Here is an 11,661-nt window from a genome sequence, read left to right as displayed (position 1 = left end):
ACTTTAGTCATTGATGCCTTCGGTCGTGGGCTACCGTCGGCTTGTTCGTATTGACCATCCAGGCCTTTTTTCCGCGCAACTACAGGCAATACTACCTAGATTAGAAATACAAATTATAAGTTAGCTCAACGACCGGATATGGAACGACGAAGTAGACCATAAATAAGACATAGATACAAAATTCACTGACCTCGTCCCAATTCCCAGACTTCACTGGCTGTGTCCATGACGGAATCGCATCTTCCATATCTTCTCCGACTGGCGCAGGATACTCAGCAACCGATCGTCGATTGAGTTCTTCTGCCTTCCGTCTTGCTGTGGCAGATGGAGGCTTAGCCTTCGTTTTCGATTTCTTCGATGCAGACGTTGGTGAGGGCGTGGCTGGGCTTTTTGCTCGGCGTTTCTGATTGCCAGTTTGCGATTGCGTTTGAACTTGTGACATAGCCTGCGATTGGTGGGGAGCGCGAGAGGGCATCTTCATACGTGACGGGGAAGCGGACATGGAAGGGCGCGATGGGGGTTCAGAGCCCATTCGTGGAGCGTGCGTTGGAGTAGCAGATCGAAGAGGCTCCGATTGTTGTCGTGCAACGGGAATACGTGTAGGAGTCACATCTTGGCGCGTTAGTGTCCTAGACGTCGTTGGCGTTGCACTTCGAGAGCCATTCCCATTTGACAACATTGGTGTTGAAGATGAAAATGCACTGGAATTTACGAGAGTGGGACTATATGAATCTCGAGCCCTCTCTGAATCTGATATATCACCGCCTTCGTCGCCTTCTACGTCCGTCAACGGACTTTCGTCGAGGACCATTGCTGCTTCCTGCGCGCGTTCGTCGTCGAGATAAAAGCTCTCGCGGGCACCGAGGCCGGAAATGCTATCAGCTCTCTTGCGTCTTGTACCTGCCTCAGCTAGAGGTGCATTCGCCCTTGATACATGGCCCTTGGATGCTTTCCGTAGAGTATGCCCGTAGTTCGCGATGTCAAGCATCTCCAAGCGCTTTCCAACACGCAATTCTCCTACCCCGCCGTTCCTATGGACGTCGCCTCGGTACCAATGCTCAAAAGGTCGTTCTTCGGAGTCGGTAGATGGTCTGGCAACAAGAGTTGTATCCTCGTGAAGTGTGTCATATGGCTGAGAAACACTAGAAGATGTTAGCGAACTTGGGTTAAATGGAGCCGGTTCATTCAAGATCCCTGATCGCTGTCGACCTGGAATAGAAGTAGCGGAAAGAGAAATATTCGATGACTCCACTTCCTCGACCGCCCAAAGATCCGGAGAAGTCTCGGGTGTGGGAGGTTGGTAAGGACTGTAACCATTTCTACTATCGCTCCTATTGGTTATACTATATGCGTGACTGGATGTACTCGTAGTCCTTCCTCGCGATACGACTGGTATGCGAGTAGGCTTTACATCAGAGGTCCTAGGTGAGGTTGGCCTTGATGACTCTGGAGTTGGTAAGGCCACGCCGTTCATGTGACCATTCGGTGGGGAGGTTTCGTAGGAATATGTTTGAGAATAAGTGCGGGTGCGCTTATATGAGGGAGTTCGTGAAGAAGATATGCCGTTGACACGGTGGGAGTTTACAGAGGTTTCGGAGCGACCGTCAGGAGTGACGCGAGATTGTTGAGGGGTCGGCTTGGGTATTGCGGTGGTTTTCTTTGTATCCGAGGAATGTTTTGGACTGTACGTATGTTCTCGCAAACTTGAATCGGTAGCGGAGTGATAACTAGTCCTAGATGCTTCGTCCACAGAAGAAATAGAGGCAACTGACATGCGCTTGGATAAAATGCGACTTTCGCCTTCTAAGCCTATGAGACAATGGGATCAGACCACGCATTGTAAGCATGTGCCATGATCTAGATAAGTCTTTTTGGTACGTACGTTTGCGCAGGGCTGGTACAATGGTCTCGTCCCATGATGGCAAAGCTGATTGCGCTGTCGCAGTTAAAGCCATGCGAAAGTAAAAGGAAATGAACCAAAAGAAAAATAATTAAAAGATATCGTCGCCGAAAGGCAAAAGGAGACGCTGAGGATGGCCAAGGCTCAGCAGAAACAGCGGAGGGAGAAGTGCAAGTTTCCTCAAGCGAGCGGTCAGCTACAGGATGTAACCCTAACCTTCCTCTCCCTACCCGAACAGCAATTTCTATTGGATTCCTACCAAACAAAGACGCGGCATGTCCATTTTCGGACTATTTAGCCTCAAATTCCTATTATCCCCACGTCTTCTCGGCCACAAAAGGTAATTTGCATCTACTTCTAGCGTATTTTCGTTATTTTACGTCACATTCTTTATTCACCTTCCGCTATTTGGCTATCTGCATTCTCAACCAAACAACCGCATTTTCTACAGCTCAGCTCCAGGATAAGCTACCTCAGCAAAGGTGAGTTCTTCGTCTGCAACGCTTACTGTGGACTCACAGAAACGTTCTGTTGTCTTCAGATGAGTGCAGCAGCCCGAGTCGCTCAGACAGCGCAAGCCGTACGCGCGTTTCGAAAACCTCCAAAAATTCGCAAAGCCCTCAAGCGCGACGAGAACGGTCTTCCAATACCTCACGTCAATGTTCTTGTCCGCGATACACACCAATGTCGACTTGCAGATCACTATCACACTACCCTCCAGGATGACCTAATGTACATGACTTATTTCCATGAGTCTGGTCCACGTCCACCACCGCGTCAAATCCGTCTGACTTACGACCCCAATGACCCCTACACAAAAAACCGTCACAATCCTCCCGTCGGTGGCTCCCAGCTAGGAAAGAAGCCGGCGCCTCCAACGACATCCGAGAACGTGGTCCAGTTGGAGAAGATATCCATTCATAGTATGGTGAAGGAGTCTATCACCAACAGAAGCAGTCTGCTCGGCGCTCTTGCTGCGTTCAAGGCTCTCTCGGGAGAGACGCAATTTGGTGGAGGTCGGCACACGAGCGAGGGTGTTCAGATTGTGAAGGGCATAAAGACGGTTGGTGGTTGGATTCGGCCGGGTATCCCTCTCGGTGTCAAAGTAGAGCTCAAAGGCCCAAAGATGTACGACTTCTTGGGTACTTTGGTGGAGTTCGTCTTTCCGCGGTTACGGGAGTTCTCCGGGATTGTCATGCCTCCTGCATCCTCAACTATGAATTCTCCTAGTGCTGTCTCTGGTGTGGTCTCTTTTGGATTGCCGCCAGAGGCAATGGGTCTTTTCCCCCAAATAGAGGTCAACTTGGATTCGTACCCGAAGTCATACGGCATGCACATACATTTTGTCACCAATGCAGAGGGCATTGGTGCTCAAAACCGGGCCAGAGCTCTGCTATCAGGGTTCCAGGTTCCGTTCACGCGGAAGTAGACCAGATGTCTGTTTACTCTACTTGTCATCATCAACTACTGCTCACACGTATCTTTCAGATTATATATTGGTTATGATAATATTTTATTCTTTCATACCGCCGAAGTTGATTATGCATATAATTAGTGGGTGGAATATATAAGCAATGTGCAAATGAGTGATGCAATGTGAATGCTAAAACAACGACAAAAAGTGAATGAAACAAGAGGATGAAAAAACAAGTACCCAGGTTGTCGAACTACATACGACAAAGACCAAAAACCACTCCTACTTCCGATTACCTGATTGCCAAGCGATGTCGCCCAGCTTCAACCTCGAGGTTCTCGACTTGTCTCCCAGTCTCGTCGAACTCAATCCTCTCTCCAATCCAACACTGGGGCTCATGACCGACGTCTCTGATGCTGTTCTTCTGGCCTTTTTAGGTGCTATGCTTTTTGGAGTATCGCCTCCTTTCAGTAACATAGACCTTCCAGATGCAGGTTTCAACGCAGGCGCAAGCGCGGGAAGTATCTCCCTGGCCAACTCTCGCACGAGTACCGCCCCATCGTCTTTACTTAATCTCAACACAATCTCGTGCAACCCATAGCGCTCCACGAGTATGGCCCGATTAGGATGCACGTCACAGACCGTGCGCAGGATACGAAGGAGGTTCAACCTCACGACAGCGCGACTATGGCTAAGTCTGTCGATGACCCGTTTGAAAAACTGTGATTTAGCGATACCAATTGTGACACTGGTGGAAATACGACAGATTTTCAGCAAAGGATCGAGTAAGTTTTCGAAAGAATTGGCTTTGGCTGTGACGAAACATTTGAGTAAAGCTTCGAGCGACTCGTTTTTCAAAAGTTCGTCTTCAAGTCTAGCTGTCTCATCTTGTAACCTACCCCGACATAGTTTGCGTTAGTAACTCTTATTTAGGGCATACGCCATATTAGCTCACCAGGATAAAATAGCCTCGAGAGCGCTGACTTGAAAGTATGGATCTTCCAAAAGTTTCAGATACAGAGCTAAACCATCATGCTGCCAGAGTAGTGTCCGGCAGCTCTTTCCAGCACTTGCGAGATCACAAAGAATTGGCAGAGCAAATTGTTTCAGCGGCGAGCTTGTCTCGATAACGCGCTTCAGACATGGGATGATTCCTGCTTGAGCAGCTTCTTCCTGTCTTGACTTATTCAAGCGACATAAATTGTAGCAAGTCTGGAATATGTGATTCGATATTTCCTGAGTATATAGTGCTCGTTCAATGACTTTTGAAATATATAACGTATAAGATCGAACACCACATACCGTGCTATGTGGTCCTACACTTTGCTCGTCGAGAAGTTTGGTTAGGATCTCGATTGCATTGGCATTTTGTAGCACATCCAGCAAGGTAGCATTCATCGAAAGGTGCTTGACCGCTTTCAACATCTGAACCAGACATTCTGGTTCAAGCAACTCGCATGCACGCAGTAAACCTATGTATAGTTATAAGTCTTCTGAACGTGACGTACGAGAATGCAAGGCTCACGTCTAACAATTTTACGAGTGCCCATCGCGTTCCGCACGTGAATGTCACTTTGTGTGACTTGAGAAAAGACGAGTAAGATCTGAATGATTTTGTACTTCATCTCTCCTGCAGTTTCACCCTGGTTGCCCATTACATTGAGCAGGGCCGAAGATAGAGGATCAAGGAGACCTTCTCGAATAAACATACGGCAGAAATCATTCTTAGTAGTGGGGCTCTGAAGCTCGAACACGCTGCCAATGCCATTCAAGGCATGCACTACGAGATCGGTCTGTTCGGTATAGTCCTCGTCAAGAAGGTCCACCAAAACTTTGAGGCCTCGACACCTACACAAAATTAAGCAGACAAAACAATTCCGAGGTAGTAACTACACTTACGAGATGAACATTTGCAAAGTGAGTACAGAAGTGTGACAAAGAAGTCGAATAAAGTTGGAGGCTTCTAGCCGAATTTCTGAGGGATACTTCTTCGAGGTGAAGCCTGCAAACAACCAACTTTGAGAAAACTGCGACATACGTTACTTCTTGGAACATACCCATCATAACGGGGATACCACCTATCAAGCAAAAACTCTCCAAGAAACCAAGATCAGCCGTTACGAGCTGTGATCAACATCAGTTACAACATCCTTAGAACAAGAAACAGTGGGCTTACTAGATTGATGATATGAAGCAATTTCATCACTACATCTCGAGAACACCTTGCCTCCAGCACTTCTAAAATAGCAAGCATACCATGAGCCGATACCAATTGTATTTGCATTTCTGGGGATTCGGTCATAATGTTGATCTGGAGAAGAGTCCGCGTTAGTACACTAATGATACCACTGGATGTCTTGCTCACGAGTTGATCACACGCTTCCCGAAGTTGGAAATCAGGAGCTGACGGTGTTAATTCGTCAATCAGCTGGTTGACCATGTTAGATAACCTTGCATGCTTGTCGCGCTGAAGATTTGCTTCCAGATCATCTTCAGCAAAACCTTCATCAATCTAATAGTACAAGTTTTGATAAATGAAATGTATATTGATTATATGACAATTGCCTACCTCTGCGAAAGGATCGTCCTCATCTGAATTCTCGTCACCCAGCTGTACGACGTTAAATGTGAATACGAAAGAACCAAGGACAAGCAAGACATAGAACCATACCCATGACTTATTAGATAAGCGCGTATTCAACTGCAAAGTTTGTATGGGTTGCCCCATAGCTAATCAAAAAGTTTCAGTAACGTGAAAATAAGCTGAACCCCAAGCATACTTACTGGCACCACTAGGCTTGCCGAAAACATCGTCATAATCTTCATCGTCTTCCTCAGCATACTTATCAAACTCGGGCTGGCTGGCAATACGCTTGGCCTCAGAACGCCCAAAGGATCCTGAACCGCTGGACCCCGAACCAACAAATGACGAAGAACGAGAGTGAGTGCGGACTGCTGAGGCTGGTCCAATGGACGGGCCACCCGAGGGGTTAATTGGACTGAGGGAAGGCCGAGAAGACTTCTTGGAAAGACCAGGTAATGGAGCTGACATGGGGCCGGGAGAGCTAGGGGCAAGACCAAGAATTTTGATGTCGTCTGGATGAAACAGGCCACGACGAACTGAGTTCTTCATCTGCCAGCTCCCTTTAATACATTATCACACAGTATAGACTAGAGATTTACCTTGAAGTCTGCTACTTTTTCTTGCAGCCATTGTTCGTCCTCTTCGGTAGCAAGGTCGGAATAGTCTTCGACAATGGGAACAATATCTGCCGAGGGTGCCTTGGCCAGCGGTATAGTACTTGGCCCTGCGGGACTCCTGTTCGGTCTGATGGTCTGGGCGTTGTCTTCACCTTCGGGTTTCTCTTCTTCCAATGCGGTCTTTTCGAGGGCTACAATACAATCAGGCGATGGTGATGACAATTCGAGATATCGCCACTCACCTTGCAACTTTGTGAATGAAATACCCTCTTCGAAATCATCATCCCAGTTGTCCGTTTGTTCTTCTGGCGGCTGTAGGACGAAAGCTAGAGGCTCACGAATTTTTTCAACTAGACCGAGCGGCGCAGAACCCTTAACGTTAGCAGCAGAAGGGCCCTTGAGAATAGAGTTGGCGGAAGTGGATGGCTGTAGACCAAGGACTGAATGTTGGAGAAGCGAAACGCCAGGTTTTTCACTGGAACCGTGCGTAGGAGAAGGCGGTTGCGCATCAGAAAATGAGGGACGCGCACGCTGCTTAGTAGGGCGAGTCGGAGCTGATCGAAAGAGACATGACAACTTCAGTTTATGTTAATGGTAAAGGATGGAGAAAACAATTACATTTAAGTGCTTCGTTCCATTCCTGAACCTTCAAGACAGCCTCGTCGTAATTATAATTGCTTGGGGGTCTTTTTGAGATTTCGCCATCTGCTTGTTCACTTCCTTGAGCGGTTCTTCCTTGTTTGGTTGCAGGCCCACTCATCTGCTTTCTAGCAGATATCATCCAGGGGTGTCTGAGTAACTTCTTGGCGGATATACGCAGATTGCAGTCCTTTTGAAAGCAATGGAGTAAGAAGTCTTTGACTATAGGCGAGGCACCATCTGGTATCGGAGGACAGTCATCCTGCACGATGCGGAAAAGGGCTGGCATGGGATCGAGAAAATGATATGGCGGCTTGCCCTCTAAGAGTTCAATGACAAGGCAGCCCACACTCCTAAAATAAAGAATAACAATCAGGGGATTGCATGGCATATGATAGGTCAGAAACTGACCAGATGTCTGAAGCCGTTGTTGCCCCTGACTGTTCAATGACCTCGGGAGCCACTGACGATAGCGGTGATCGTCAGAAGACAACTCATCAGCTCGGAAGATAATGGATACATACTCCAATAAGGGCTTCCAACTACTGCATCATCACTAACAGCTCCAGTCGTCGTAGAGCTAGCAACACCAAAATCTGCCAGCTTCACACAGCCATCCTTATTCGTGAGGATATTCGCCCCTTTGATATCTCGATGGATGACACCCTGATCGTGCAGATATACAAGGCCTTCTAAAACCTGAGAGATGTACACTGCAACCAAAGTTTCTGGAAACTTCCCAAAACGTTTACAAATATTGTGTAAAGAGCCATTCTCGCAGAACCTACGCACAACATAAGTCACAGACAAACTCCAAGAGATTGGAATACTTGCTCGAGTATGATGTAAAGGTATTCCCGAGTCTTTACGAAGCCTTTGTACTTTACGATGTTCGGGTGCTAGAACAACAAGTACTAAGTATTAAGGTCCTTTGATGTCACAATGCAAACACCTACATTCAAGTTTTTAAGCAGATCGATTTCGGACTAAATTTGCATCAGTTAGTTGTCAAGGGTATCACATTGAGATATCTCCAGGAGTAACACTTGCCATTATTTGACCGAGTTCGCCTTTCGGAATGTTGCTCAGTTGTATCTCCTTCACCGCAACAGTCTCTCCGGTTGCCCAATTAAGAGCACCTTATGTATAATTGTAAGATAAATCCAGGATTTTAAATCATGTCCACATCATGCTCACGGTAGACTTGTCCAAACGCCCCTTTGCCAAGAGAGTCGCCAAGTTGCTGATACACACTATCTCAGTTCATCCATGACATATAAGACCGTTCAAATACCAACATAGTCATTGAGAAGCTTGGAACTACTAGCACGTTTACCAGAACTGGTAGAAGGTGATGAAGATGCTGCCATAAGTTGTTTCTGGGTGTATGCTTGTAGCGCTTAAAGGAGCGTGAAAGGCGTTAAGCGTGGAGGGAAGAGAAATAATTCAGGCTGGATGCGAATCCTTAGCGGCCTTATAAGGAGGGTATTAAAGAAAGGTAAAAGCAAAGCCAAAGAACAGGACACAAATGCGTTTCTCTAGAGCTCAGAGTCGCGTCCTGCGCTGACGGCGAGTAAAAAAGCTCAATGGTAAAGCTGTAACCCACGCATTTGGTTAATTGGGGTGAGCGTGACGATATCGGGTTAGGGTTCCGTATGTCGGTTCCACCACCGTAGCGAGGGCGTACACCAGATTCATAGAATACATAAAACCACCGAGACCTAAGTTACGAAGAATATAGAGTAAAACTAGTCCTGATCTCAAGGCCACATCATAAGAGTGATACATGGTATGAAGCCAGTAATCTGTACACGTATCTTTCACAGTTAAATAAAATATATGAAACACCTTAGTCTTGATACAAGTCTGAGCCAGGAAACACAGAGCTAAGATTGTGTCTCCACACCCGAGCCCTTGTTTCGTCCAGTGGCTTTCATCTCGTAAGATCCGCGTACTTCCCAAGAGAACCCCACTTCTTCAAGCTCAGGAGTCAAGCCCGTATCACTTTCTGAGAATTTCGTGTTCAGACGAGGACCGGCTCTTGGATTTTGATCAAGCGGCTCCGAAAATCTGATGGCTGAGCCTCGCGCCTTCGCGGATGATGACGAACCAGCCTGAGGATGGAACATCACCACGGACGGTGGACGAATAGAGCCCTCGGAACCAGAGCGAGAGCGTGCAAAGGATACTGGGTAGACTACAGAACCAGTGGAACTGAAAATTTCTTGGGCGGCTTGCTTCTTCAAGTTCAGAGTGATGCGTGACATCATTGCAACCTTGCGGTAGGTAACGTCAGCGAAGCGGGAAAAGGAACAACTAAAAGATACCGCACAGTGAGACTACATTTATTCAATAGGATTTAGCTAACGTCAGTTGCTTTATATCGAAATTACAGCCATGACTCACAGCAATTCGAGTCTGGAGATGTTATGATAAGCGATCAGTGCACCTACGTGAATAACAGAGATAACTCACTGAGCAGTAATGTTTTGTATTCCTGGGGGTGCCCGAACAATCATAACAGTCAACACGAGATTTACCCCACATATAACACTGTTTTCCCCTGGATCAGAATAAAATTGGATGATTATTATCCCGACATACCTGTAATACAGTAAACCATCGTTGAGCATAGTCCGTAGAATACGCCCAGCTTCTTTATGTCTAATCGATGGGATCGCTCGATACATTGTTGAGACAAATACGACAGTATCGAACATCAGGGGAAACCATGCTGATGATGATGCTATATGGAATGGCCTATAGCACAAGGCATAAGTAACTGCGCCTCAACTTGTGGTGAGATCCCTTACATTCCCGGATCAAACACCATCGTGCAAGCTGTTCAATGATAATGAAAAACGTGAACCCGAGTGATAATTGGCGCACTCAGTTTTCTCACATGATAAGCCCTCGTGCAATACAGCTGTATTCGAGTGAGACACCTTTTCGTCGAGATGATAGTAAAATACCTACAACTAGCCTTTGCAAGTAGCAATGCATTCACGCCCGTCCAAGCAAGGAAAATGAGCACCAGTAAACCAACTAATGACTTGTTGTCGGGGTACATAGCGTAAACTCTGTGAATTTCGTTTCAATTACCAGCCACACTTGATAGAATGCACGACTATGCCACACCGGAGTAACATCATCAATGCCACAATTTGTATACCGAGCAAAGTCATGGCGCCTTCATATCGTACGAAGTGCGTACACCTACCGTCTGTCGTCAGACGTTGAAGAAGAACTCGAATAAAGACTGATACAAACCTCTAAGGTAGGGGGGGGATAGTAGGTTCATTAGCAAAGGGTCTCTATGATGGTATATATAACTCACGTTTTGGGGCCAAGTTGATAAATATGCTACATAATCACGATAGTTATGCTCATCGATTCCTAAAGCACTTCGTTCTATTAAAACGTACCAACAAGATTGACGATAAACCCAAGAGGTGTCATATATCGGTTCTGGAAATATTTCGGTCAGTGTGTCAATGGTAAGGCCTCACAAATGATAGGGCATACCAACAGGAAAAGATATACCACTGTATAGAGTTGCGTTAGCGGGGTGGATCAAAATAATTGCACGGGTCCGAGCCAACTCACGAGCGCCTTTGCGACCTTGCCATATAAATTCTACCTATATTACGCGGATAAGCCCGAATATACAGACTGATGTTGCAATCATGGCAAGAGGGGGGCCAAAAACATACCTCATCAGCAAAAGTGATCAAGTGATCCCAGACCAATAAAGTGAATCCTGCCAAACCAACATACTGCAGGACATGTATATGAGTTAAATCCTGAATGCTTTGAGTCCACCCTTGCGAAGCGACATCTTACATTTGTACTGTACCTGGACAAAATGGTAGGCACATTAGAGGGGGCTGAATTCACTGGGGTCAAAAAAAGCGTACACGTCTTGATAGTCAGCCAAGCTCGTAGTTGTCCATGCTAGCGTGGACATCACCATTCTACTACGAATAAGGTGAGCCTGGCGGCAAATGCAGCGCTGTAGGGAAAACCCAAGTTGAGAATAACTGCGAGTGGGCGAGACGCTTAATGTATGGTACGGGATATTGTGGGGACGAGTAGCTTTTACTTTTATATCGAAAAAACATTGCACTGGAAAGCGCCCATCATACCGTTAATTAGCTCAAGGACGGACCTGCATGCTGTATCATGGCATCAGTTGCCGTGCCATGGGGTTCTGGCTGTGCCTGATGAAGTTTACCCTTTCGGGAAGGACACATCGAGACCCCGGAGAGTCTCCATGAAAGTGTTCTCTTTGCTCTGGGCTACTTTCCTCGATTTCTGATACAGTCAATGTGATACTCACCCCTGTGAGAAATAGCTAGACAGTACAATAGCTGTAAAGACATGTCTGTTGCAAAAATCCTGTGTATCATGACACCCCTAAGGGAAATATCTGGACAGCACAACAGCTGTAAAGACATGTCTGTTGAAGAAATCCTGTGTATCATGAATTCTGTTGAATGCACTCCCT

The 11,661-nt window shown here is 46.5% G+C and overlaps 3 protein-coding genes across 3 annotated transcripts; 1 reads left to right on the top strand and 2 right to left on the bottom strand.

The window, feature by feature from the left end:
• Positions 1–2,338: 2,338 nt before the first annotated feature.
• SERLADRAFT_392099 (uncharacterized protein) lies at positions 2,339–3,415 on the top strand (the record flags this gene model as incomplete). Its single annotated transcript, XM_007319434.1, has 2 exons — positions 2,339–2,382; positions 2,442–3,415. The coding sequence occupies one exon, from the start codon at positions 2,442–2,444 to the stop codon at positions 3,327–3,329; it is 888 nt and encodes a 295-aa protein (XP_007319496.1).
• A 181-nt stretch (positions 3,416–3,596) lies between these two features.
• On the bottom strand, positions 3,597–8,524 carry SERLADRAFT_439041 (uncharacterized protein; the record flags this gene model as incomplete). Its single annotated transcript, XM_007319433.1, has 20 exons — positions 3,597–4,209; positions 4,270–4,550; positions 4,617–4,786; positions 4,840–5,162; positions 5,214–5,316; positions 5,372–5,438; positions 5,491–5,625; positions 5,680–5,826; positions 5,884–6,044; positions 6,099–6,447; positions 6,498–6,706; positions 6,758–7,069; positions 7,134–7,507; positions 7,566–7,617; positions 7,679–7,889; positions 7,967–8,053; positions 8,111–8,140; positions 8,199–8,293; positions 8,352–8,397; positions 8,453–8,524. 20 exons carry the CDS (start codon positions 8,522–8,524, stop codon positions 3,597–3,599), a joined length of 3,837 nt encoding a protein of 1,278 aa, XP_007319495.1.
• A 308-nt stretch (positions 8,525–8,832) lies between these two features.
• SERLADRAFT_469996 (uncharacterized protein) lies at positions 8,833–11,336 on the bottom strand (the record flags this gene model as incomplete). Its single annotated transcript, XM_007319432.1, has 16 exons — positions 8,833–9,430; positions 9,487–9,493; positions 9,561–9,572; positions 9,630–9,707; positions 9,759–9,914; positions 9,968–9,995; positions 10,057–10,080; positions 10,131–10,234; positions 10,293–10,372; positions 10,492–10,517; positions 10,580–10,622; positions 10,680–10,699; positions 10,761–10,794; positions 10,868–10,930; positions 10,998–11,010; positions 11,072–11,336. The coding sequence occupies 16 exons, from the start codon at positions 11,125–11,127 to the stop codon at positions 9,041–9,043; spliced, it is 1,134 nt and encodes a 377-aa protein (XP_007319494.1).
• Between the last annotated feature and the right edge of the window lie 325 nt (positions 11,337–11,661).

The sequence above is a fragment of the Serpula lacrymans genome, assembly GCF_000218685.1.
Source record: "Serpula lacrymans var. lacrymans S7.9 unplaced genomic scaffold SERLAscaffold_8, whole genome shotgun sequence".
NCBI lineage: Eukaryota > Fungi > Basidiomycota > Agaricomycetes > Boletales > Serpulaceae > Serpula > Serpula lacrymans.
Note: the sequence above shows the minus strand (reverse complement) of the source record. Positions and strands in the feature narration are given on the sequence as shown.